This window comes from Malaclemys terrapin, chromosome 16 (genome assembly GCF_027887155.1).
Source record: "Malaclemys terrapin pileata isolate rMalTer1 chromosome 16, rMalTer1.hap1, whole genome shotgun sequence".
Classification (NCBI taxonomy): domain Eukaryota; kingdom Metazoa; phylum Chordata; order Testudines; family Emydidae; genus Malaclemys; species Malaclemys terrapin.
Genome location: NC_071520.1, coordinates 33,176,152 through 33,203,942, shown reverse-complemented (window position 1 = coordinate 33,203,942; position 27,791 = coordinate 33,176,152). Strand labels below are relative to the sequence as shown.

Here is a 27,791-nt window from a genome sequence, read left to right as displayed (position 1 = left end):
ATGGCTAAGAAATCTCTTAGCAAAGTTGCTTGGGGACAATAAAATAAATAGCTAAATAGATTCCTTATTATTTGAGCTTTTATCCCATATTTTTAAGCTTCCAGTATTTACAGAAGCTGATAGTAATTAATTCTCCTACCTCAGAGCTGGTACCATGTGTTAGTTCAGATCTGGCTCAGTTATTCTGGGCAGTGAGTTAAATCCTAGTCAGATGAGAAACTCAGTGCTTCCTACTTGTGCCTGAAGGGCCAGCAGATTAAAGAGTTGTGTTTAGGGACAAGGTCTTCTGGTTTCACACTGTTTAATTGTATTAACTCCACTCTTCAGTCTATAATCAATGGAATGCAGTAAGCGAACTATTACAGGATCATGGACAGTGGGAGACTTGACAGCAAATCACAAGGTAACTGTCCTTTTGCTTTCTTTACTGGCCAAAATATTGCCCATAACTAACAGGCAGCTAATGTGCATGTTTCCCTGAGTGACTGAAATGAAGGGATTTTTCACAGTTTAATGTCAAAAGGTTTATTGAGAGAGCTGTTCAAACTGTGACTTGATGAGAGGGTTGAACATTTCCATTAAAAAAAAAGGTTTCAGAGTAGCAGCCGTGTTAGTCTGTATCCGCAAAAAGTTTTTTTTTTTATTAAAAAAAAACTGTTCCGAAGGGAAGAAGCTGGAGTGCTAGAGCTGGAATAAAGAATCCAGATTTTCTTACATTAGCACTAATAGCAAATAATAATAATAATAATTAATAATAACTTCAATTTCCATGGCACCTCTCATTCTTGTACTGTAGCTTGTTATAGTTTACAAGGGAAATCTAATCCAGCCTAATACTAATAATGGAGTGCCAGCCTCTGCTGAAAGGTCCTAGAAGCCCCAGCAAGGTAAGCAGAACTATCCTTACCGGTAAAGATGCCTGCGGGGTATGGAGTTTTGTAACTTTACTAATGATTTGCAAATTAAACATCCTCCAGTTGTTTTGTGCTGTACCTTTAAATCAGAATCTCACAAAATAAATCATTAGGCTTATAAGGAAATGGATTTGCGACTTTTCTCCCACATAAAGGGAGGTTGTTGTGGAACTTTTCCTTAGCCCCACCATGAAGTTAAATGGAGCAGCCTTTTAGTGTCATGTTTCTAAATTGATGTAATAATGTCACAAAATGCCATGGCTGGGCAGCTCACACAAGTACAGATCTGGTTCCTACTTTGAAGAACATAGCTCTAAACTCAACATGACATAGCAAGTGAAAGTTATAAACAGACAGAGATGGGCAGAAATGGGAAAGGAAGGACAATCATCAGATCACACAGTTACTTAGTATGACATGTGTGTACCTTAATGATTTTGTTACTTTTTTTTTAAGAATGGAGCTCCGCACCCATGTGGTGTTTAACCTTGCCTCCAATACCAGATGTTCCCTTAGGATCTTTTCAGAAAAAAAAATCAGAACTGAACTAGGAGTCTCAGTGCAGATTATAAGAAGGATTCAACCCAAAATGTAACAGCTTTAGTTCAAATTAAATAAGGCAATGAATATGCTTCCATAGCAATAAAATAATAATTCTTATCAGTTTGTCTGTAGAGTTCAAAGTACACAAAAGGTTAAAATCCCTGTCTTACAGATGGTAAACTGAGGCACAGGGTGGTTTAAATGGCTTACTCAGGTTACACGAGGAGTCAGTAACAGAGTCAGGACTAGAACCTATGAGTTCTGGCTCCTATTTCCATAACAGGCCTGTTGAATTGTTCCTCAATGATGCTGCATTTTTGGAGGGCTTGGTCTGCATAACTATTAGTTGTTGTTTATTCAGCATCAGCTATACTTACTTTTTTTGTGTCCATATGCTGTAGGTCCAGAACAGTGACCCTATGGCTGTGGTAGGTGCTAACAGAAACCTTTTTGCCTTAGAGTGAATACAGTGTTGTTAGCATTGTAAAGACTTGTCGTGCTCATAAGAAGAATGTGGGGACATTTCTAAGAGTAGAAGCCAGTAATGAGTTAATCCGTCAAGTGATTAATTATAAAAATAATAATTCTGTACAATGACAAGTAAGAAATCATGAGACAAGAGCAACAATTAGTGGTTGTTGTCTGATTTGGCTGCAGCACTATGCGAGTCACACGGAGGCGACACGTAACCGTTGAAAGTGGGGGGAGGAGCACAATTTAAAGGTTTGGCCACCCACCCAAACAGCTCACGTCATGACCCCCCACAGGCAGGCCCCTCCCCTTACCCTCAGTCTTCCTTCCCTGAAAGCAGTAGTCCCTCCCTGCAGCACCCAGCTGTTGCTCCTGCCTCTCGCCTGGCCTCCAAAGTCAATTTATTGGCTCAGCTCCACCAGCTGCCCTGCAGGGGGGCCCGGTGGCACCATGTGACCGAGCATGGGGCCAGCTCTGAGTCAATAGGAAACCCACACGTGGGAGCCCCTGGAGGTTGGGAGGCTTCCAAGGTCCCACTGCCTGGGGCTCCTGTGCATTAGCCACCCCATGGCCCTGGTTATATTCCACAAGGTCCCTGAGTGAGTCCCAAACAAACACCAGGGCAGGCGCCCTGCCCCATGGGCTGGCGGTGACCCCACCGTGGGCCCAGCCCTACAAGCCTCGGGCAAGTGCGGAATTTGCCCCACACGCATGGCCCCATTGGCCTGTCTGGAGGGTCGCTGTGGGTCAGCACCAGCATGAGATGAGCCTGCAAAGGGAGAGGACAAAGAAGGAGCAGATCGCTATTGCTGGCATCTCTGCTTTGAAATAAACTACTGTGCACTCATGTTTTGAACCCCTTCCCTGCAAAAAAAAAATATATATATAAGCCCTGGCAGAAATCTGGGGGGGTGGCATGTGGCCCCGCGTGTCTGCCCCCACGCATCACCTCCGGATATGGGCCATAGTGGGCAACCTCCCTATCTTCAGCACTCTTAGTTGCTATTAGTAATGACCTTTTTTCTAGCTGTGAAAAGAGAAGAGCAAGAGGCAACAGAACAATTCTGCATATGGTTAAATGAAGGCACAATTCTAAAACCATTGTTTCTCATTAAAAATAAAAGTACAGAAACACCTTGCAATGGCTGGTGAGAGTCTTTTTGCACAGAACTGCCTCATGAGTCACAGTGACAGAACAAGGGCCTTATTTCTGCCTCTGCATTTCAGTGCAAGAGAAAAACCTCTGGACCATGGGTTGATCTTTCATGGCTCTATGCCCCCTTGTTGTTTTTTTACATATATTGTTAATGTTAATCCATTAATAGTTAAAAGCCATTCACCTCTATTACATATGTTAGAACCTGTATAGATAGACGTGCCTTTGTGAGAACCAGGCGTTGTATCAGCTTAGGCAGTCACATGCCATCAAAGTACCAAGCAAAGCTGCTGTTCTGTTTCCTAAATTCCAGCTTGCCGCTTAGGAGATGTGTGCAACTATTTGGTGTTACTGAAAGGCAGTGTGTGTTACCATCGCTGCTCTAGTTTCACTGAAGCTATTCCTGCATTGTCCTTAACATCACACAGAAAGGCTTTTGAGCCTCAGATAACTGTTCACATCTAATGGGAACACGCCTTGCCAAGCCGAGGGGAAATGCATTTTCTACCACAGACTTATGTGAAATGTTGCTAGGACTCTACCCAAATGCTCTGAATCCAGACATAAATGATGAATTGGTGTTCTGGGTTTTATTCCCAGGCTGGTTAGAGACTGAAATCACACTAATAGTCTAGTTTCAGAGTAACAGCCGTGTTAGTCTGTATCCGCAAAAAGAAGAACAGGAGTACTTGTGGCACCTTAGAGACTAACAAATTTATTAGAGCATAAGCTTTCGTGGACTACAGCCCACTTCTTCGGATGCATAGAATGGAACATATATTGAGGAGATATATATACACACATACAGAGAGCATAAACAGGTGGGAGTTGTCTTACTAACTCTGAGAGGCCAATTAATTAAGAGAAAAAAAAAAAAAAAAAAAAAACTTTTGAAGTGATAATCAAGCTAGCCGAGTACAGACAGTGTGATAAGAAGTGTGAGAATACTTACAAGGGGAGATAGTCAACGTTTGTAATGGCTCAGCCATTCCCAGTCCTTATTCAAACCGGAGTTAATTGTGTCTAGTTTGCATATCAATTCTAGCTCTGCAGTCTCTCTTTGGAGCAATTAAATTATGCAGCTTTCATTTGTTATAACATGTAATGCTTTTAGTATGGTTAAAATACATTAACCATGAAAAGATACATTGTATGCTAGAAAGAGAGCAGGGGGTATGAAAATAGTGCTGTTTGTCTGCTCTTTGGATTTTTTGCTGACCAGAAACTATGAAGCACACTGATTCCAGAGACTCTGAAAGTAAAACCTGCAGTAATTTCACAGTGGTAGGCACTGACTTCCTCTCTACCTGGGGGGTGCTCAACCCTCCATCCCAGACTCTGACCCCACTCCCCTCTTCCCGCCCTTGCTCTGCCCCCACTCCATCCTTTCCCCCAAGGCCACACCTCCCACCCCACCTCTTCCCACACCCTCCCCTGAGCGCACCCCCTCCTCACTCTTCCCCCTCCCTCCCAGCACCTCCTGCACGACGCAGAACAGCTGATCTACAGCAAGCGGGAGGCGATGGGAGGGAGAGGGAGAAGTTGATCAGCAGGGCTGTCGGCATGGGGGAGGCGCTGGCTGCTGGGAGGTGGTAAGAACACGCTAATTTTTTTCTGTGGGTGCTCCTGGAGCACCCACAGAGTCGGCGCCTATGATTTGGGGCATCTAGGACTGAGACATGGATAGTGGTAAAACACTATAAGCCAATAAAAACGGGCTTAGAATGAAATTTCCATTGGATTCACTCAGTGTGTAGGTTAACAGTTTACAAATAAATGAAGGGTGTATGTCCCAAGGAAGAAGGAAGAATACTTAGGGTGTCTTAAGACAGCATTACTGTGAGTCCTGGGATCAAATTAAGAAAAGGAAAATGTAGGTTGATTATCAGGATCAATTTCCTAAAAGTGAAATTCATTGAGTTGTGGAATAGTCACCCCTGAGAAGTGACATTCAAAACTAAACAGGCTAAAAGACTAAAAAGGGAACAAGCCTGCATTGGCTCCTTGGGAGATGAACTGTATGTGACCTAATAGGTCTTTTCCACCTTAGCTTCCATCATTCTGTCCGATGTCTGGGGCTTCTTGGCAGACTCAGTTAATAAAAACCCATGAGTAACTTTCCAAGACTAGTATCACATCACTTGTCTGAGTAGTGCAGAAATCCTGTCCTACTCTGAGATCTACATTAAGGAGGGGATTTTGAAAAGAGCACAAATGACTTTGGAGCATGAATTCTATTGAGAGTCACACCCACAACACCCACCCACACCCCATTCATTCAGAAGGATGTGAAAGCTCTTTATGAACTTTATATGGAAGGATAATTGACCTACTACTTAAAGGCAGTCACCCCTGAGATAAAGCATGACAGCAACACTGCACACAATAGTCTTTTGGAAGTAGGAAGACTATTTTTTGGCTGCACTAGTGAGTCAGGATTCTGCTAATTTGCAGCTAGATAGTAGCATTTTTGTGTAACACAGCTCTATTGGGAATGGCTGATATTCAGTAAGGCCTTGGCTACACTGGCGCTGTACAGCGCTGCAACTTGCTGCGCTCAGGGGTGTGAAAACGCCCCCCCCCCGAGCACAGCGAGTGCAGCACTGGAAAGCGCCAGTGTACTCAGCGCCTGCAGCGCTGCACGCTATTCCCCTCGGAGAGGTGGAGTACTTGCAGTGCTGTGAATCCCCAAATGTAGCCAAGGTCTAAGATGTTTCCCCTTACACATGTTGGCTCTGAGGATGGGATCTCAGGCATTTGGGGTAAGTGATCAATTGTTTATTGAGATTCAAGTTGATTCACCACTCTGCATTTTCAGCACATCCACAAATTCCTAAATGAAACTTGGAGCAGTCGCTATCAGATGGAACTGAATCCCAGCTTGCTGACTCTCCTCTGGTCCGTCATTGCTTCCATATTTTCCCTTGGAGGTCTGTGTGGAGCTCACATTGGAGGCAGCATGGCGATTAGATTAGGCAGGTGAGTTAAACATATCAATGGAAGGTTTGACAGCAAATGGATGCTTGGCCTGTTTTCTTTTCCTTTTTTGTGACTGGAAAGTGATAAAAGCAAATGGAGAAAGAGCTCAGAAGGAAACATGCTTTATCCAGAAGACTCTTCCAGTTACCTAACTAGAAACAGAAATCACTATTAGCTAATAAGGAAAGGGGACTTCTACTGGGAAAAAGAGCCCTGAATTACAATCCGCCTGTCCAGTTCTTCTGATCAACCCTTATTTCTCCATATCAAATCAGGTCCCTTTATATTTAAGCATATGTGCACTCCATGCAGCATAAAACACATACAGTTACATAAAGAACATAGACATTGTAGGCATGTGCACACGCACCCTGCACAGATATACAGCCTGCACACTAGTATACATATGCTGCCAGGGTTGGCCCTAAGTGTCCTGATGGCCAGCGTGGAAAACACCCTCCCCACCTCCACCCGCTGCCTGTCTGAGGGGTGGGGGTGGAAGGAGTAGAACAACAGGGATGTGGTGCCCAGGATGGCTGGTAAGCTTTATTTGTGTTGGGTTTTTCAAAGCGGCAACTGAGACAGCGGGCACCAGAGCAAGGAACAGTGTCCCATGCTCTGAGAAAGGAGTCTTCTGTGAACATGACTGGGCCAAGGCAGGTGACTGACTGGGACCAGGATCTAGAGTCCAGCTCTTACCAACCCTGCTCTCTCACATTCCTCTGGGTGGGGGTGGGGGGAGACTGCCAGCCTCTTAATAAATAATGGTGGAACACAGGCTGCCACAATCCCTCCTGCCCCACAACAGCACATGGCCCAGGGCACCTTGCCCAGCCCCACCCCACTGGCATCCCCATACCATTCCCTCCCAGTCCACTGCAGTCCCAGAGCTGTGGTCTCCTCCCAGGCCCCATCCCACGGGGCACCTTGCCCCACCGTCCTGATGAGCTCGCTTTGCACATGGAGAGCTGGGGAATAGGGGCAGAACAGTGTGTGGAAGGGAATGTAGGAACTCTGATTTCCCAGGGTGGCCAACTCAAAGGAGAGGCTGCTGGTGGGAGCCAGACCCACTAAATGAGAGCCACTGGAGTTGGCTTGCAGATACCTCTCTCCCTGGGTTGGGCAGGGACTGGAGCCGGGCCCGGTCTGGAGGTTCTGCATCATCTGCTTCCTTCTTTCCCATCCCCAGGGATTTGGTGCTCCCTGTATGTTGGTGCTGTTGTATTACCAAAGGTGCTAACATAACCCAGTCACTGTCCAACACTAAACAGTTTAAACAAGGTCCAGGATTGGTATACAGAGACCTAAGCCTGCTCAGTACCATGGCAAATGCACCATTAAAAATCCCTTTAACCTTTTATTAAAGATACAGAAAAAAAGGAAAAACAATTAAAACATTTGAAATGTAAAGTATTAAGTAAGGGTTCATTTTAATAACATCCCTTGTTCCCTTTCCCTTTAGCCAAAGAGAGTTTTACAAGGAAAAATCCCTTGTCTGGCAGTCTCTTAGATGGTATCAAAGACGGTAATACCTGTTCTTTGGGGAAAGAGAAGAAGTTAGTTGATACGGGCTGGAGCTGCTGTTGAAGTGTGATTCTGTCTCATCTCAGTGGGTGTTAGGGTTCAGCTGAAGCTGGTAGGGGTGGCGATGTGATCTGGGTGCCTCTCTCTGGCCCGATATGGTCAGGACACCCCTTAAGATTAGTATGAAGAAGGTCTGGGCTGCCAGGAAATGGTAGGGGTGGCAGCTATGATGGGAAGCCCTCTCCAGTAGCCGCCATCCGTTCTTCCTTATTTTCCCCACAAAGTCTCTTTCTTTAAGGACCCAAAATGGACTGATGGGTGCAACAGCCCATTCCCTTATCTTTTTTACACCAATTAGGCCTAAAATCCACATACCAGTTTTGGTTAATTAATTTTCAGTTCCATGTCTTCTGTTTTTGCCAAGCATGATTTCAACATAGTCCTTAAACCATATCAGTAGGCCTTTCTGTTTAGACTAATTGAGTTTTTCTGTCTGCTTTTTGTACCTTTTCCCACCAACGTTTGTTATTATAGGTTATTGTGACATCTTCTGAACTTTTCCAGATTTTTGTAGTTGAGCTCACACTTAGAGTAAATGTATAGCCCCAGTAATCCCAACACTGCCCAAGGCGGCCACCCTGATCGCCCATCCTTTGAGCCAGTCCTGCATGCTGCAAAGAATGCATACGCTTCACAGGTATTCCATAAACACCTTGCATGCAAATAAAGAAACATACTCCATGTGCATGAGTGAGATCACATACACACACATTATTAGGCATGTTTGTTTTTAAACATAAAGTAGACAGGCATCAGGTCTCCCAATTTCCAGTGAGTCCAATATTGTTGAAATGCAAAGCCTTTTCTCCGTACTATTATAACACATTTTTCTTATAACAGTATGTTTCTGTGACCTTTGTTATTTTTACTTTTAGAAAAGGAGCTCTTCTGGTGAACAATTTCATAGCAATACTGGCCTCCATTTTAATGGGGATCAGTTTTCCAACAGGATTGTTTGAGTTATTGATGGTTGGCAGATTTTTGGTTGGCGTAAACACAGGTAAATGCATTTATCTTCTTCTTGCCTTTAATAAACTATGGTGAATGGTATTAGAACATACAATTAATTATTATTATTATCATTATTAATTATAATCCTTTAGATATTGCTGTAAATTTACATGTTGCTTTACAGACTTGGAGACAGTGATGTTCCCCTACAATCATAATGTAAATGCTACTAAATTCGAACAATATAGAATATCACTACTACAAACTTGTTTCTAGTTTTCTAGACTTTTTGCCCAGTAATCCCTTTTCTATCAAAATCCAGTGCCTAGCACAAACCTACTGCAATGGTATTGGCCTGGTTGTAATATGAACTCATTATACTGGTAATAATAGCAAAGAGAACTGTGTCAGATTGACAATATCCTGGACAAATCTTATGGATTTAAGATAAGTTAAACCTTACTGAATTAAATCTAATTCAGTAGGTTTAACTTAACACCTCTGGGGTCCATTGTTTTAAAAATGCAATTGTGTATATGTTATTGCGGAATTGTATGTAACTCCTCTAGGTGGAGGGGGTGCCAATGTAATTCCTCTGGCCCCTTTGAAGCCACTTCCTGGAGAGGTTCGCAGGTACTACTTCAAACTGGATTCTCCAGGGACCAACAAAGAAAGAAAGAAAAGGTTTTTGGATAAATATCCTGGTTTTAAACAGGCTCAGGGCTTTCTTCCTGATCTAGCAAATGGATAGGACTCCTGGTCCCAAAGGGTCCCTTACTGAAGAGTTGGAAGGACTGGTCTACTGAGACCCTGTAAAACTCAGTGCTTGTTTTGAACTGAAGTTGTGATGAACTTGGAATCACAAGGAAACCCCTTGGCTGGGGTGTTGAAGGACTTCTCCTTCCAGAGCCCATGTTAGGGTTGGGGTGATCTCTGGTAAGCTTATTAGCATGCATGTAGGTTTGTTTATTGTTTTTAATAGGTTTTCATTGTAGTACTCTTACCTTAAGAATAAAAGAGGCTTGCATATCAAAGAGCTATGTGATAACTATAACTGGGCAGTCACACTATTATCCATCTCTGAAGAGAAAGCAAGCAGGCCTGCTTGAGCAGTCTGTCTCTGCTGGGAATAACATAGTGTAGGCAAGGAACTGGTCAGCCTGGAGACATCCCAGTCAGCAGGGAGAGAGGCCGTGCCTCCACGCAAGAGAGGTGGCAGCCAGGGGAGCCAGGAGCCGGTGTGCGGGGGCCATTGCTGAACCAGAGTGGAAATACGGGTGCAGTTGTGACAAGAAACACTTCTGCTCTGACATACAGGGAGTGATGATTTAAACAATAGTATTGGCAGTGGGATCCCTAGCTCAAAAAAAATCAGCAATAGATTGTGAGGAGAAAGGGAAGATGTAAGGGTGGCTGAGAAAGGAATAGAGCAGGCTGGGTAGATTCTCGCAGCAGTAGCATAGAGGCACAAGAACAAGGAGAGGAAAAACTCCGACGATCAGGGCAAGGCATCTGTGTCAGGAAATAGCATGAGCTTTAAGGGGCTAATCTACATTACTGTGCAACATCAGTGCAGCTTCACTGATGCAGCTGTGCCTCTGTAGCATGTCTGGTGAAGACACGGTATGCTGATGGGAGAGTGCTCTCCCATTGGCATAATTACTCCACCTTGACGAGAGGCGGAAGCTATGTGGATGGGAGAGCGTCTACTGCCAACATAGCGCGGTGTGGCCAGCGCTTTAAATTGATGTAAGTTACGGTGCTCGGGCTGAGGGGGGGAAGGTGTCATTTTCACACCCCTGAGTGACGTAACTTACATCAACCTAAGTTGTAGTGTAGACAAGCCCAAGGTGAGGTGATATCCAATAAAAGATTCACATACCTTGTCTCTCTCATATTCTGGGGCCGACACAGCTACAACACCACTACAAACAGGAAATCATGTAACAGGCAAAATACCTCATCATACGTTGCAGCCTACTGTAGAAAAGACATGTCATGGTAGCACAATGCACCAGAAGTCATCCTAGTGATCATGGGACACTCCCACTAATGTGTGTTCCATGACTCACTGTTTTGGCAGCAATGAATTTGGTCCCTCATATTCAACAGTAAAATAGGTCAGAATGCTTTAAGCGATTCACAGGCCCTTTGAAGTTTTAGGGATGACTAAAACAGGCAATTACAAAGTGTCAAGAAGCCAGCACAAGCTAATGTTCTGCTAAGGGAGTCTCAAAGCTGCACACATGCCCCTGATAGTCACTGTCCAAGTAGAACATGGTAACAGGACAAAGTGCCTTGGACACAGGTCCATACAGAATGTTATTTACCAAGTCAAAAGCTAATAAGGTTTAATTTATAACAGGAAAATGTTTCCTCTTCTATTTATAGGTGTTGGCATCTGTGTGCAACCACTCTATATAGGGGAGGTTGCCCCAAAACATCTCCGAGGTGCTATGGCCATGGGCAGTTCCATATTTTTGACTGGAGGAATTCTGACAGGACAAATAATTGGTCTAAGGTTAGAAATATAGTCCTTTAGTGCCTTGAAATTACCAATTTCTAAAAGGTAACCAAACTCAACAGTCACCTGCATTAGTCATCCAGCTTCTTCCCGTGGCTGTCTCTGTAGGGGGAAGGGGGAAAATCCCTCCCATACTCACACTGATCAGCTAACTACTAGGTGACTTACATCATGTATCCATCCATCTGTAGGGTCTCCATGTGGAATCATTCTCTCTTTAACTGAGTCAGCCATAGCGACAGCTGTAAATTAGATACATTTATATGCTGAGATGGTATTTCGGCAAGCGTCTAGCTGAAGCTTTAGCGCAAAACAAGACAAGTGAGCTGAAACATGGAATTGAAAAGGGTGGAACTGAGAGTAAAGGAATATTTGTTTATATGATATCCTGATAGAACTAGAAGGACCTGCACGTTAGAACATAAGAGCAGCCATACTGGGTCAGACCAAAGGTCCATCTAGCCCAGTATCTTGTCTTCTGACAGTGGCCAATGCCAGATGCCCCAAAGGGAATGAACGGAACAGCTAATCATTGAGTGATCCATCCCCTGTCACCCATTCCCAGCTTCTGGCAAACAGAGGGTAGGGACACAGAACCTGATCTGAGGATACCAAAATTAAAAATTTCTTTCATTGAGTTTACCAAAGGCTTCCAGTGGTCATATCAGCCTCTGCTGGCTCCAGTACTCTGAATAATAGCACAATGTCTGCTGCTTCTCCCTTCCAGTGCCCAGAACCTTCTGAAGTCTCTTTTCCTTTACCTTATCCCCAACTCTTGAACTCCTCTTCCCGCACTGGCCATGAAGTGTCATCAGTAGGTATGAAGTGTCATCAGTGCTTTCCTATACCAATACTACACAGTTAAAAGGATCACAAGGGTAAGGTGGCCACTTTTAAGAATTTGTCCTTGTAGTGTCTGTTAACATGTTTAAAGCAGCTATCAATATTTTAAATCCCATTGCATTTTTAACAAGTTTACATTGCCCAAAATACATCATGATGCAGGTCCCAGACATAAGCTGAATGAATTCCTCATGTTTTTAACTTGTTCTAAATTTAATTTCACATTACTGGAAGGTCCTGGCTTGACAGGTCCTGAAGGCTGAGGTCCTTAGAAACAGTGCAGCATAGACAACAGCAGGACAAGTTTCCCCCTGTTGATTTGTCCCAACTCTTAGTGGGTGGTACCTAGTTTGGGGTGAAGAGGCAGTTAATTCTCCTTATGCCATTAATTCTCTTGCCTCTCTGTTGAAGCTGACAAGAAATGGGTGACTTTTGTAACAGGGAGACCTTTCACCTAGGAACTGGACTATTTTTCATAGGATCAGTTTCTCATTTCTAGCAGAGCACTGAAAGGCTATCAGCAGATACTTACTTTATTTTTGTTTTTTACTCAGGGAATTACTTGGTGGATTAAAGTATTGGCCTTTCTTGCTCTCCAGCAGCTGTTTCCCAGCATTAGCCCAACTATTCTTTCTCCCATGGTTTCCTGAAAGTCCCAGGTATCTTCTTATTGACAGAGGAGATGAGATGAAATGCACCAAGGGTAAGTTACAGCACTTACTCTCTCTTCCTATCCCTCTGAAACCACAAGATGAATATATTTCGCTCCTCTCTCTTCTCTTCATCTCCCCATGCACAAGTCCCATCTCCCTTCCCTCTCTCAAGAGAATCCTAAAACCCTACAGCCCATGTTCCTTTCCCAGCAAGCTCACAGCCCTGACACTGCTGGCTCACCTGACCTCATCTACCTGCTCACATCCCCCTGGCTATAGGTCATTTCTCTCTGAGCTCCATGCTAGTTTCTTTGGGCCTATATCCTGACCACTGAATATATGCCACTGTCCCCTGCAGGAGGGATTGGGCACTGCCTGAGCGAGGGGTTAGGAACTGCCAGGAAGGAGAGGCAGGAGGTGTCTGTTGTACAGGCCAGCAAAGGAGATGGGTTGTTGGCAGGACTGGTGTTGCCAACTCTTCCAGGTGGGAATTGGCTGGAGCCAGTCTGTGATGATCTGAGAAGCAATCCTCTGCATTTCAGCTGGCCTGGGGAAAACCTGTTTGATTGTCTGTCTGCCTTCCCGCCTCCTGGGGAAGAACAGCCAATCAGGGCTGCTGCAGGAAGCAGGCAGAGCTCTCCCCTTTCCTCAGGAGCTCAGAAGACATTTTGGGGTAGGGGAGGGAGCAATTTATACCATTACCACATGAGGGGAGGGAGGAGCAGAAAGAGCTAAGCAGTTTACAACAGCTATGCTTTCTCCTTCTCTCTCTCCCATTGTGAATAATGGGTCACTCTGCTCCCTGTTCCTCTCCCTCCCATCCTGGAGAGGGTAAAGGACCCCTCAAACTGCCCCCCTAGGTCTGGATAGGGGGAGAAGAGGACCATACCCCACCTATCAACCCCTCTCCTGAGAGAGGGGAGTGAAGAACTCCAAGAACTGCAGGAGGAGAAGAGGTGGGAAGGTGAATAATTGCAGGGTTGGGCAAGCATGACTGCCAACGTGGCCTGTTACTTCCTATTCAGCCAAGGGTGGCTTATGATAAACTTTAGGAAATGGCCATTCCACAAACCAAAAAACAAACAAACATGGGGGGCTTTTCTATTGCTGTAAGAGTTAATATGGGGGAAATTAATTAATGGATCTTGTATGCATTGTGCGATGACAAAAACCAAAACAACCATCTTGAGAGCAGATTGCTTCTTTTGGCCATCCCAAGAAAAGAAAAGGAATGTGATAGTGGGTTGAGGCAAAGCCTCCAGTTTTAAACTGTTTGGATGTTTATCACCTGGAGAACCATGTTGTGCTCCTGGGCCAGGTATGGACTGGTCACAGAGCTTCCTTCTGAGCAAGATACACGCTCATTATAACATCCTTTAATCATGCTCTGCCCTGTATGGCTGAGGTTAGCTTAAATAAGATATTTTACACACAGTGCCACCTAGTGGCTGAACAATATGACAAATTTTAGCATTCCTTTACACCTTCAGTCTTGGTTACCTTTTAATACCCTTTTTTTCTGTTGACATCTCATGTGTGAGCGAAATATGGGGTCTCAGAATTATTAGCCGTAGCTCTTCTCAAGTAGGAAGTACCCTATTCTCCCTGATGTTCAAATTTCAAAGAGGGATGAAGGAGTCCTAATGCAACAGGTGCCAAGCGTCCCACGAATGTGCAGGTGAAGCCCACGCATCATAACAAAAACATGACACAGAAACAGAGGCCCAAAGTGGTTGTAATTTTCCTCAACCTAGTAACAAAACAGCTTTTTACTTTGAAAGAAAACAAATTAAAAAATAGAGGTTTTAAATAATGAAAACACCTAACACAGACTAGATTCTGATATCCTCACCTTGGATAGTACTTTACTCCTCAAGCAGTCCCACGGAAATAATGGGGCCACTTAAGGAGTAGGGTACTAGCTGAATTGAGTAAGGATATCAGAATCTAGCCCTGTCTGATTCTTTTTAAAAGCAAATATAAAAAGGTACTGTGACAGACCCAGACCAGTGGGGTACAGGAGTCTGGTAGAGGGCAAATATACTGGTCACTGGATGAGTAGTTTTCTGTTCCCTGAGTGACCAGAACAGGGGCTGTACTAGAGTAATCAGGAACCTGCTAGAACCAGTTAAGGCAGGCAGGCTAATTAGGACATCTGGAGCCAATTAAGAAGAAGCTGCTAGAATCAATTAAGGCAGGCTAATCAGGGCACCTGGGTTTTAAAAAGGAGCTCACTTCAGTTTGTGGTGCAAGTGTAAGGAGCTGAGAGTGAGAGGGTGTGCTGCTGGAGGACTGAGGAGCACAAGCGTTATCAGACACCAGGAGGAAGGTCCTGTAGTGAGAATAAGGAAGGTGTTTGGAGGAGGCCATGGGGAAGTAGCCCAGGGAGTTGTAGCTGTCATGCAGCTGCTATAGGAGACACTACAGACAGCTGCAGTCCACAGGGCCCTGGGCTGGAACCCGGAGTAGAGGACGGGCCCAGGTTCCCCCCAAACCTCCCAATTGACCTGGACTGTGGGTTCTTCCAGAGGGGAAGGTCTCTGGGCTGTTCCCCAACCCACATGATGAATCTCTGAGGCAAGAAAATCCGCCAATAAGTGCAGGACCCACCAAGATAGAGGAGGAACTTTGTCACAGTACTCACTATCCAAAATCAAAAGTGTTCTGATGAGAGGAACACAAATACAATAGGGTTAGTCTTTATTCTACTAACCAGTTAGACTTACCACTCTCTCTTTTATACATTTTTACTAACTAACTGGATTTTTTAACACCAAGCCTGTTGTGAAGTTGAAACTTCACCAATCCCATGTGATAAAAACATCCTCAACTGATGCTGAACAGGCTGGGCAGGAGTACAGATATTTTTAAAAAATTAACAAAATCCAGGATTTGTCTGTTCTCTCTTCCATGGCTTTACTTCCACATTGTTCCATCATTTTGATGCAATGTCTCTGACACAGCCCCACATCTGTGTTTGTAAAGGACACTGAGGCTATGTCTACACTGGCAATTGAATGACAAAACTTTTGTCTTTCAGTGTTAAACCCCCCCACCCCTGAAAGAAAAGTTTTGCTGTGACAAGTGCCAGTGTGAACAGCATGTTGTCAGTAGGAGCGCTCTGGTGCCAACAACGCAAACGCCGCTCATTGGGGTGGAAGTTTTTTGTCGGCAGGAGAGCTGACAAACAGCGGCTACACTGCATGACTTTTAGTGGCACGGCTGTAGCGACACAGCCATGTTGCTAAAAGCTGTGTAGTGTAGACATAGCCTGATCTGGATCTTCAGTTTAAAATGATAAAAGAGAAGCAAGGAACAAAGGATTACATTCCATCAGCCTTTTGTTCCTGTTCTGGGATCAAATGAAGACCTTTGGATTTGGGAACAATCAAATTGACTAAGTATCCGGTTCCATAGTGTTGCTGAATTATTTTTCTAAATTTTTACTTGTGTGGTTCCAGTTGTTTGTTATTTAAATCAAGCTAGATTTTCATGGAGATTGTGACACCTCTTGAAGCCTCATTGTTTTGTAAGTACAGTGCTTCTCTGTGGAGTCCCTTGTTGTGTAAAATTAGTGCTATGATTTGACCCAAATCTTCCTAGTACTCTATGCAAATTTAAATTTCCAGTTTCTGGAGACATAATTTTCCTGAGAGTTTCACTGAAGTACCAGTGGGAAGCTGCAGCACGAAACCTCTCTCTTCAATCATTGAGGCTAACAGTGGTTGCAGAAGAACTTTTGAAATTTTATGACCCACTTTAGGACTGGTTAGTTATTTCTTTCCCACTGAGGCATAATTAGTTTGCTGAATCTACATACTTCAGAAGTTTTGGTTGAGCTTTCTTTTTTAATTTTATTTGCATTGTCTGAATAGATAAATGAAAAGCTATAGCTCTCCCTTTAATTTTTCCTCTGTTTCTTCACTTAAAGCATCTGGTAGTGGACCTGTGAGTTTAAACTCTGTAGAGGAATAGATCCAGGGCAAAGAGCTTCAATAATTCCTTCAAATTGTGCATTTTGTGTTCCATTGAAGGTTACAGTTTTTTTATTAAAGTTCAAGTCTTTTCCTTTCAATTGTTTTTAATGGCATAATCACTGATTGTCATTTGCTGGTTTGGGGGCTCTAAGGAGGAACAGAGATTGCTCCTGAATGCAGTTAATGTTAAAGACCTGCTGGAGATTTGGAACAAATTATCACAGTTATGGTTCAATAACGACAATAGCACTGAAAATCTCTTCCCTGCATGATCATTAATGTTCTTCTCTTTCAGTTCAATAGACCACATTTCACTTGATAGCATATTAAATATTGAGGAATACAAAGAAACTGATTTTCTGGACTCTGAGATGAACATGAGCTTTTGTACAAACATTTCTGTCTTGCTACCTAACTTTTCTGAAGTAATAGCAACTTTTGGTTGTATTTATATCTGTTTGCTTTACCTTATGTAGTGTAGTTGTGTAGTCATTTTGGTCCCAGGATATTAGAGAGGCAAGATGGGTGAGGTAATATCTGTTATTGGACTAACTTCTGTTTGTGAGAGAGACAAGCTTTCAAGCCACAAAGAGCTCTTCTTCAGGTCTGAGAAAGGTACTCCCAGCCAGCCTCACTCACAGCTAAATGCAAGGTGGTACAGATTGTTTAGCATAAGTAGTTAGCACATATTCTAAGGAAACATTCAAGATAGAGTGGCCCATTAACACCTCTGCAGACATAGAACACTTTCAGTCCATGATTTTTAGTGCCTAGCAGAGTAATGAATTTAAGCTCCTCTTTTCAAAGTTGTGCAGGTTTCCTTTGAGGATGAGGACTGATAGGTCAGATATAGAGTGATCGTTTTATGAACAGTGTTCACCCACAGGTGATAGGGTGTTTTTGTCTTTTATCATTTTCTGTGTGAGTTCATTTAAGAGCATAACGATTGCCCGGTTTCACCCTCATAGTTGTTGTTGCTGGATTTAGTGCAATGGATGAGGTATACAACAGGTATACTAGGGAAGTTACCTGGAAATCATGCGAGAAATCCAAAACGACTATAAAAATACCCTGATGAGTCATCCAACACAAAAACAAAAAGTGGTATCAATTACAACTACTCCACAACCCACAGAAAATCATCTCTGGGAGAAACCATGGCACCAGTCCCACCACATGGACAGTACATGACACCCGAACATCATCAATTTATCAAGATACCCAATCCTGGAGCTAATGTATCTGTACTCTCTAAGAAACTGAGCTTCTGCCCCACCACAGAACCGGATACCATCCTAACATGTGGAGAACTAGAAGAGTTCTTCCGCTGTCTCTGCCTCCAAGAATTCTTTCACAGCAATGACGAAATCACTCACATTTACCATGTCCCCGCTGACAATCATAAGAAAAAAGAATAATCTGACTGGACGCCACAGAGCTGATGAAACCACATTTTTGATCATTAAATTGATTGCTTCAGGAAAAAAATTTACTGTGAAATCCTTAACAAATATCACATCCATCATCATCTCTCCACCATGAAGAGAACACACACATAGTCCCTGAAATCCAGCCCCCAGACAAAGTGGCCATCTTCATAGTCCTTAACTGTGATGACTATGTTAACGAGGCCAACTGACAACTCTCCGACATCACCTACTATAAAGAACTCAAAGAAGACCCTACACCACTATTTACCCAGGAACTTAAGGATATAATCAAATCCTTCCTCAAACAACTCCAAGAGAAACTCTACAAACTCATCCCCCACAAACCCACCCCCAGGGATCTTCTGCATGCCTCCCAAGATACACAAACAAGGGAACCCAAGCAGACCCATCATATCTGGCCATGGCACTTTTACTAAAGGAATATTGGGATTCAAAGAAAGCATCTTCAAACCATTCACCACACAAAGGGCCAGCTTCTCCTGAGTACAGCTGACTTCCTCCACAGACTGTGCAATATTAATAACCTCCCTCGGAACACCATCCTCACCACCATGGATGTCACTTCCCTGTATACCAACATCCCTCACAACGATGCAGAGCTGCCTGCCTCAAATATTTACAAGACAAAGGACAAACCCTCAGAGATCCACCCCAAACACATCCATTTCATACTCACCCATAACAATTTACATTCAACAATAAATGCTCTGTCCAAACCATGGGAACAGTCATGGGTACTAGGATGGCTCCCCAATATGCCATCCTCTTCATGGGTCACCTTGCAGAAGAATTTCTGGACAAATGCACCATGAAATCTATCATATACCTTAGATACATCAATGATATTTTCATCCTCTAGACAGATGTGTTAAACTCCCTCATAGATTTCCACCTCAACTTCAGCAACCACCACCCGTCCATTAAACGCTCTCTGGAACACTCCCACACTAGCCTCAATTTCCTGGACATCACAATCAGCTTCAACAATGGAACCCTACAGACAACCATATATAAGAAACCCACGGATCACCATACCTACCTTCATAGATCCAGTAACCACCCCAAACACACCAAGAAATCTGTGATCTACAGCCAAGCACTCTCATACCACAGAATATGCTCTGAGGAGAAAGTCTGGGATATACACCTGAACACACTTAAAACTGCCTTCACCAAAGACACTCCACCAAAGAAGTAGATCACATTATGGAACAGGCCACCTGAATATCCCCAGAGAACCTGCTTCAATATAGAAATAACCCCCCCCTCTGACCACACACCCCTAGTAGTCACCTACCACCTCAGACTGGAACCCACACAGGGTCTCATCAAACAACTACAACCCATACTTGATGGGGACCTCATCATGAAAGAAGCCTTTTCTGAACCCCCATTTCTGGACTTCAAACAAGCCCCCAACCTCTCCAGCAAGCTTCCCACAGACCAGGACACATCAATTCAAAGCATCACCAGACCTTGCCACAACAACAGATGCAAAATCTGCAGACATATTTCCACTGCTACACTGCATACAACATACTTTTCAAGATCCATGGATCCTACACATGCCTATCACAACCTCCTCCAGTGCACTAAATGCCCCAATAACTGTGTGGGTGAAACCAGACAAGCACTATATTCTCAAGAGCTCACACAGGAAAATGTCTGTCTCTTTACTTTAGTCCATTAAACATATTCCATTGGCATAACATAACAATTGGCATAACAAGAGACGGGGCCGGCTCCAGGGACCAGCGCAGCAAGCAGGTGCTTGGGACAGCCAAGGGGAAGGGGCGGCATGTCCGGCTCTTGAGCGGCAATCAGTCCTTCTCAGCGGGTCCCTCAGTCCTTCTCGGAGGGAAGGACCTGCCCCCGAATTGCTGCCAAAGAATCAAGCGGCAGCGGTAGAAGTGCCGATCGCGGCTTCCCCCCCCCCCCCCCCCCCACTACCCCCACCGCTTGGAGCCGCCCCTGACAAGAGATATGATGTATTCAGTACTTCCCTTTCAGCTATTTAGAACACTTTTTTTTAATTCACAGATTGAAGTGGGAGCCTAATGTTTCTATTTGGAAAACACTTTAAAATATGGGTTATGCTCCTTGTGTAAATAGTTCAATTAAGTCTCTCTACTCTCCCACCAAAAAAAATTAAAAAAGAAAGACACCAACCTCCACCAAACAGCTTCCTCCCCCCCCCAAAAAAAGTAGTGGCTTGTCTCCCCGCTTTCCTTGAAAATCACAAACAACAAGGAGTCTGGTGGCACCTTAAAGACTAACAGATTATCTGTTAGTCTTTAAGGTGCCACCAGACTCCTTGTTGTTTTTGTAGATACAGACTAACACGGCTACCCCCTGATACTTGAAAATCACAGTTTCTGTTCATATCTCTGCAAAGGTCAGCTCACAGAGGAGAGTAGATGGGGTTTCAGAAGCTAAGGTCATTTTGGAGGTATGGTGAGGCATATGGAGATATCATATCATTTTTTCTTATTAGCTTTGAAGTGTTTTCATGGACCCTTGCACTACCAGGAGGAGATGGAAGATATACAGAGAGAACGTTTTGCCTTAAATGGGGAGAAACCCAAGAAACCATGGCAACTATTTGGTGATCGCAGTGTAAAGTGGCAGCTCATTACTGTGATTGTGATGACTATGGGCCAGCAGCTCAGTGGGATAAATGCTGTAAGTGAATTCCTCACTATTCAGAAGCCAAACAATTTGTTTTAAAGTTTTGCCTGTCTAATTTCCATCTGGCTTTGACCTTCATTAAAATCAGTAAACTCTGTCTAGAAACCGGCAGAAACACGGTGTGACGTTGTGCAGTCTATATGGTCTTATAAAAACATAAGTGAATATAATGTAACTGGGATATACTTCATGCAAAAGGTCTCTTGTAAGGTATCATTACAAAGCTTATAATCTACTGAGTGTGATCATTCTATTTGTAGAAATGTACCACTCTTGTATCTAAAACTAGAAATATAAAATTATAACTCTGAGGGACTATTGTAATTATGTAAAGTGTGGGCCATTAATGATGGTTTGGAATCTTGATGACTCCCATTAACAAGGACCATTGTCTGCAGATGGCTATGTTTACCTGTTAGTCTTCCTGTATGTGTGTGTGCTGGCAAGTGGGCAATGAGGTCTTGCAGTGACATGTGATCATGTCACCTGAACTGGAATCCATCTTTAACCTGATGCTTTTCCAGTGAGGAGGGGTGGAAACCCAGAGGGACAAAGGGTTCCTGCCTTATGCAAAAGATATATAAAGGGGTGGAACAGAACAAAGGGGGAGAGGAGCCATCATGAAGAATCCTCTAGCTACAGGGCCAGCTCTAATTTTTTTGCTGCCCCAAGCAGCAAAAAAAAAAGCGCTGCCCCGCTGAGACCCCCCCCCCCGCCGAGCGCCGCCGGAAACATCCCCCCCCGAGCGACGAGCCCCGCGCCGCCCCCCCGCCGCGCGCCGCCCCCCCCGCCGCGCGCCGCCAGAGCACCCCCCAGAATGTCGCGCCGCCGCCCCTTACCAGGTGCTGTCCCAAGCATGTGCTTGGTTGCCTGGTGCCTGGAGCCGGCCCTGCCTAGCTATCACCTGAGCTAGAACAAGAGCTGTACCAGGGGAAAGAATTGTGCCCAGGCCTGGAAGGTGTCCAACCTGAGAAACTTACTGAAGCATCTCTGAGGGTGAGATTATCTGTATTCAGTTTGATTAGACAAACTGAACTAGATTAGATTTTCGCATTTTGCGCATTTTATTTTATTTTGCTTGGTGACTTACTTTGTTCTGTCTGTTCCTACTTGGAACCACTTAAATCCTATTTTCTGTATTTAATCACTTTTTATTCATTAACTCAGAGTATGTATTAATACCTGGGGGAGCAAACTACTGTGCATATTTCTCTATCAGTGTTATAGAGGGCGAACAATTTATGAGTTTACGGATTTATTTGGGTTTAGATCCCATTGGGAGTTGGGCATCTGAGTGCTAAAGACAAGGACACTTCTGTGAGCTGTTTTCAGGTAAACTTGCAGCTTTGGGACAAGTGATTCAGACCCTGGGTCTGTGTTGGAGCAGATGGGAGTGTCTGGCCCAGCAAGACAAGGTGCTGGAGTCCTGAGCTGGCAGGGAAAACAGGAACAGAAGTAGTCTTGGTACATTGGGTGGCAGCTCCCAAGGGGGTTTCTGTGATCCAACCCGTCACACATGGGATATAGGAGAAGGGAGAGGCTTTTTATTTTACTGATGCTGATAGGGAAAAGTCTGATTCAACTAAAAACAGTGGGAAATATTAATGCCAAATTTGGATGATAGAGTGGAGGTTTGTTTTGCTTTGTTTATTTAACTCTCTCTATCCAAAGCCGGCATAATATGTAGGTTTCCTGGAGCAAGAGCCCTACTAATGCTTGAATTTATGTCTTTAGCACCTGACAAAATGATTAAAGCTCCATCATTCCCTCCCATATTGCATAAACAGCAAAACTTAAGTTACTGCATCTTGCTTCACTTCTCATGACTGAATCTCTCCTGCTTCTTTTTTCCCGTTGGACAAATTACTTTTGGGTTTGGTTTTATGCTTTGGATTTTTATTTATTTATTTTAAGTTAAGGTCTACTTCCAGTGCCAGGTGAACACTGTAAGAGGAACCCATTTGCCCCTGGGAGCAGGGTTGGAGTTCAGATTCCAGAATAAGCAGTTCTCCCACTAGGTCTCTGAACTAATGTGCCTGAGCCCTGGTCTCACTCCAACTTTGCATGGAAGTGCAGGCTGCACACTTGCTGGGATCTCTCTCTCTCTCTCTCTCTCTCTCTCACACACACACACACACACACACACACACCCACCCACCCACCCCATGGCTCAGGCATAAACTTTCTTATATTGTTCACAGGATACTGTTCAGACTATCAGATTTGTTTTTGTTAGCAGTAAATTTACCTAGAGATTGAATTACATATTTCCCTTTTTGTTTTAATGGTTTTGTAAGTTATAGGATGTAATTTACTCAAAGGCTACTTAGTGTATGAGCCTGACTCTTCCTCTTACTGATGATTTCACTGCTCAAGCACATTGGCACAGCTTTGTTGATATTTTTTTGTAGATTTATTTCTATGCAAGTTACATTTTTAAACAAGCTGGGATCCCTTCAGAAAAAATTCCATATGTTACGCTGGGCACGGGAGCTTGTGAATGCCTCACAGCCCTCACTTGTGTAAGTGACAAATTCTACTTCTACCATACCTGTTATTTTTATTATAATAAAAGAGAGATGTGGGAACGTGGCATCAGTGTTAACTGAGAAAGTGATATTCTATCCACAGGGTTTGCTGATTGACTACATGGGAAGAAGACTGCTCATCATTGGAGGATACACCCTGATGAGCTTTTGGTGCATAGTGTTAACATTCTCCCTGACCTATCAGGTACTAAGAAATGCTTATGTGCGCCATGAAATGCAATACTGTTTCTGTTTGAAAATTTGTGAGATTATAGAGCAGCAGAGCTTTTAACATTGGAGAACATCCTCTCTTGGCAGTCAGAGAAGGAGCAAGAGTTGCACAGTTTAAACAACAATGATCAATTGTCTGTTATTTATTCAGAAGGTCATTTATGGGTTCAAATGCTAAACACTTTTTTGATTTTAAGCCAAATGTTAAGACATGATGACTGAAATCTGAACTAAGTACTTCTCATGCTTTTTTTTTTTCCCCAGGAGCTGTACCCCTGGGTGCCTTATTTGAGCATGGCATCTATATTTGCTTTCATCTTGAGCTTTGGGTTAGGTCAAGGTATTGCACATTACTGAACTTTTGTTTATAAAATTGCCTAAAATGTATCTCTAAAACAGTGCCAATATTGTCTGTAGTGTAAGCAAGCCAGCTAATACTTCCCCTAGGGATGCTGATGTTCTGGCTAAGATAAACCAAATGCATAGAATGGCATAGGACGATATGACCGATACAGTGCATTCCTTCAATGTATGCTCTCTTCAGGACCATGAAGTGGCCTTCAGTCTGGTATCTTTGATGCACCCAAACCACAGAGGAAGCAAGCATGCACTACTGTGGAAAGGGATCTGGGAGTCAGAGGATCACGAGCTAAATATGAGTCAACAGTGTAACACTTAAAAAAACAAACTAAAAAGCAAATATTCTGGGATATACACCTCTACCCCAATATAAGGCGACCCGATATTACACGAATTCAGATATAACATGGTAAAGCAGCGCTCCAAGGGGGCGGGGCTGCACACTCTGGCAGATCAAAGCAAGTTCGATATAACGCGGTTTCACTTATAACGCGGTAAGATTTTTTTGGCTCCTGAGGACAGCGTTATATCCGGGTAGAGGTGTAGTAGCAGGCATGTTGTAAGCAAGACAGTAGAAGTAATTCTTCTGCTCTACTCCATGCTGATTAGACCTCAACTGGAGTAGTGTGTCCAGTTCTGGATGCCACATTTCAAGAAGGACGTGGACAAATTGGAGAAAGTCCAGAGAAGAGCAACAAAAATGATTAAAGGTCTAGAAAACATGACCTATGAGGGAAGATTAAAAAAGTGGATTTGTTTAGGCTGGAGAAGAAAAGACTGAGGGGGACAGGATAACAGTTTTTAAGTACATAAAAAGTTGTTACAAGGAGGAGGGAGAAAATTTGTTCTTGTTATCCTCCGAGGTGAGGTCAAGAAGCAATGGGCGTAAATTGCAGCAAAGGACATTTAGGACTGTTTAGAAGAAAAACTTCCTAACTGTCAGGGTAATTAAGCACTGGAATAAGTTGCCTAGGGAGGTTATAGAATCTCCATCACTAGAGATTTTTAAGAGCAGGATAGGCAAACACCTGTCAGGGATGGTCCAGATAATACTTAGTCCTGACTTGAGTGCAGAGGACTGGACTAGATGACCTCTCGAGGTCTCCTCCAGTCCTACTATTCTCTGAGCCTTGTTGTCATTGTACTTTTAATGGGCCCTTACTCATGCTAAGTTGTATCTTACTCCCTGAGCAGTCCCATTGAAATCAATAAGACTACTTTTGTAAGAGGGTACACCTTATTGTGAATAGGGGTTATCAGAATCAGACCAAAAAGTGTCTAAAAAGAACATTTTAAAAAAGTATTTCGTTAACAAAAGGGATTTATATATAGATCTATCCATATCTTTTACATCAAGATCAGCTAATGGCATATTCAAAAGCAACTATTTTCTTTTTCTTGCTTGAAACTTTCCCTGAAAATGCACACTTACCCTAAGAACTGATTCTGTTTCTGAAACTGATCCCCAGGTGGTATAACAAATACACTGACCGCTGAATTATTTACACAGTCTTCACGGCCTGCTGCTTACATGATAGGAGGATCTGTTAGTTGGCTGAGTTTCTTCACAATAGGAATGCTCTTCCCCTTTATAGTGGTACGTATCCATTATATATACACTATCTTCTCTCAGTTGCCTCATGTCCACTTGACTTCTTGCAGAGAAATTTTCCTAGACACAGAAATTGCTCTTCTTTATACAATAAAGAACATAGTGCTTAGACTTAAGATAAGTGAAAACTCTCCTTCAACAAAGGTATTTTTTAGAGTCAGTCACTCTTAGTAGGCAAGTTTATTTTAGATACCTACAAATACACACACACACACACACACACACTCTATTTATTTATTTGTCTTCTTGTAAGTCAGACTGCATAGGGAAGACTAATCTCCAGGTTAGGTTTATGATCAGAAAAAATTGCAAAAAAAGTATAATGAATTCTCACCAAGTTCAGAGATTCATAGCTCACATCTCCTATCAGCATCTCTCGCTATTGCTTAGCTTGTTAGATCAGAAAGAGGTAGCCTCTGTAACAAATGGTTTACTTCTTGTTTAAGGCCACACCTCTATTTGTCCAAACTCAGTGGGGACAATCACTTACAATGGAAAACATCTTTGGTCAAGAGAGAGATTTTAGTGAAGACAATACATGTTGCCAAATTCCATTTCTGGTCTAATCATTTCAGTTACTCCACTTGCTCTTGCAAAGAAATTCAATTTATAGAGAAATTGCTGAAAAGGGCTACTGCCTACTGAACTGAGAAACTCCTTTCTGTATAACCCTAAAAAATATCAAATAATTGACCTGTGTTCTCGGAATAAGTATTTACATAGGGTGGACTCTAGGAAGCTATGTAGGTGCCTAAGTCCTGTTTATAGGAGGGAGTGATGGTGGTATTCACATTTTAGCTTTTAGCCCACTGGTTAGAGTACTCACCTGGAGTTTGGGAGAGCCAGCTTCAGTTCCCCCTTTTGTAGCAGTGGGGGAGGGAAGGTCTTTCACATCATAGTCTGATGGGGTGGGTCCTCAGACACTCCTGTTGAAGCTGTTCCACTGTGGATAAATGATGAGTCATTGGAGCAGAGGAACATGACAGAGGGTCTCCTATCTCCTAGGTGGCTGCCTGAACCCACTGGACTAGAGTCATTCTCTCACACTCTCACCCAGTCACTGTTTTATTATTTAATCCACAGTGGAATAGTTTCAACAGGAGAGACAGAGACCCTTACCTCAAAATATCCTGTAGCTCAGTGGTTAGCGCACCCTCCTGAAATGTAGGAGACTCCTGTTCAAATCCTCTTCTCCCCCGCCCCCCCCACCCGGGGAAGCGCAAATTGCATCTAAGATCTCCCCCATTCCAGCTAAGTGCTCTAACCAGTGGGCTAAAAGTTATATCATAGGCATTACTTCCTTCTCATTTTGTGTGGAGCAAGGCAGGCACCTAATTCATTCCCTATGTAGGCTCTTAAGCCAGGAGAGGGGTTCCTGTTGTGGACTGCTAGTAGAGCTCGGCATCTCCCTGCAGATTTGAAGTGTTCTAAAATAAAAAATACACCAACTATACTATTAGAGGGGTAGCCGTGTTTGTTGCTTTTTACAGATTCAGACTGAGGGTCCTGTGGCACCTTTAAGACTAACAGAAGTATTGGGAGCATAAGCTTTCGTGGGTAAGAACCTCACTTCTTCAGATGCATCTGAAGAAGTGAGGTTCTTACCCACGAAAGCTTATGCTCCCAATACTTCTGTTAGTCTTAAAGGTGCCACAGGACCCTCTGTTATTTTGAACTATACTACTGATCATTTCAGCTAATGATACAACAAAGAGATAGGGAACAGATGGAGCTTCAGCTCACCCGTTCACTTAAAACCTAGATTTGGCACCGTTAGTGACTGTCAACAGTATCTGAGTTAGTATTTTCTAAAATTAACTAGGTATTATTTACTATGATTTTTTTTTATTAATCTCAAACATCTTGTATTTTGTTTTTAGAATGGACTGAAGCAGTATTGCTTTGTGGTGTTTTTAGTTGAAAGCTTGTTGGTTGCCTGTTTCATCTTCTTTGTCATTCCTGAGACAAAAAACAAGTCTTTTCTGGAAATCAAGCGAGAATTTCAACACCTTAACTTCAGAGAAAGAATCAAAGAGAAGGAAGCAGAGCTATGTGAAAGACGACAGCTCTGCAATGAATGTTAGAGTGTACTTTACATCTCACAGGTGTAAGGCAGCCACATTAATGGGAATTGTACACATATGCTCCCATATATTGAGAAAAATAGTGTTAAGGAATGTATTCAAAGATAGCTTGTCATATCATCAGGTGAAACTTATTTAAAAAGGTAGACTAATCTTGCTGGAATATCAAAATACTGTATTTTATGTACACATACAGTACTGCCTACAAAAGAGACTCAATTCAATAAAAATGTTGAGACACA

General features: G+C 43.3%; 1 protein-coding gene across 3 annotated transcripts; it reads left to right on the top strand.

The window, feature by feature from the left end:
• The first annotated feature begins 263 nt into the window (after positions 1-263).
• On the top strand, positions 264-27,791 carry LOC128824762 (solute carrier family 2, facilitated glucose transporter member 11-like). 3 transcript variants are annotated; one of them, XM_054006651.1, is made up of 11 exons: positions 264-403; positions 5,903-6,063; positions 8,523-8,647; positions 10,990-11,119; positions 12,520-12,668; positions 20,541-20,728; positions 23,146-23,256; positions 23,366-23,467; positions 23,758-23,833; positions 25,323-25,450; positions 27,346-27,791. In XM_054006651.1, the coding sequence occupies exons 1-11, from the start codon at positions 338-340 to the stop codon at positions 27,547-27,549; spliced, it is 1,440 nt and encodes a 479-aa protein (XP_053862626.1). In that variant the 5' UTR covers positions 264-337; the 3' UTR covers positions 27,550-27,791. The 3 variants fall into 3 exon arrangements, with proteins under 3 accessions (XP_053862626.1, XP_053862627.1, XP_053862628.1); XM_054006652.1 differs by having other exon boundaries at positions 25,364-25,450; positions 27,346-27,434; XM_054006653.1 differs by lacking the exon at positions 25,323-25,450 and having other exon boundaries at positions 27,346-27,487.

Bases quoted from the DNA above. Each gene is read 5' to 3' on its own strand.
- LOC128824762 (XM_054006651.1), top strand. From the start codon at position 338: ATGGAATGCAGTAAGCGAACTATTACAGGATCATGGACAGTGGGAGAC. The intron at 11,120-12,519 runs GTTAGAAATATA...TTTTTTACTCAG, and splicing joins GGACAAATAATTGGTCTAAG to GGAATTACTTGGTGGATTAA. The intron at 23,468-23,757 runs GTACTAAGAAAT...TTTTTTCCCCAG, and splicing joins CATTCTCCCTGACCTATCAG to GAGCTGTACCCCTGGGTGCC.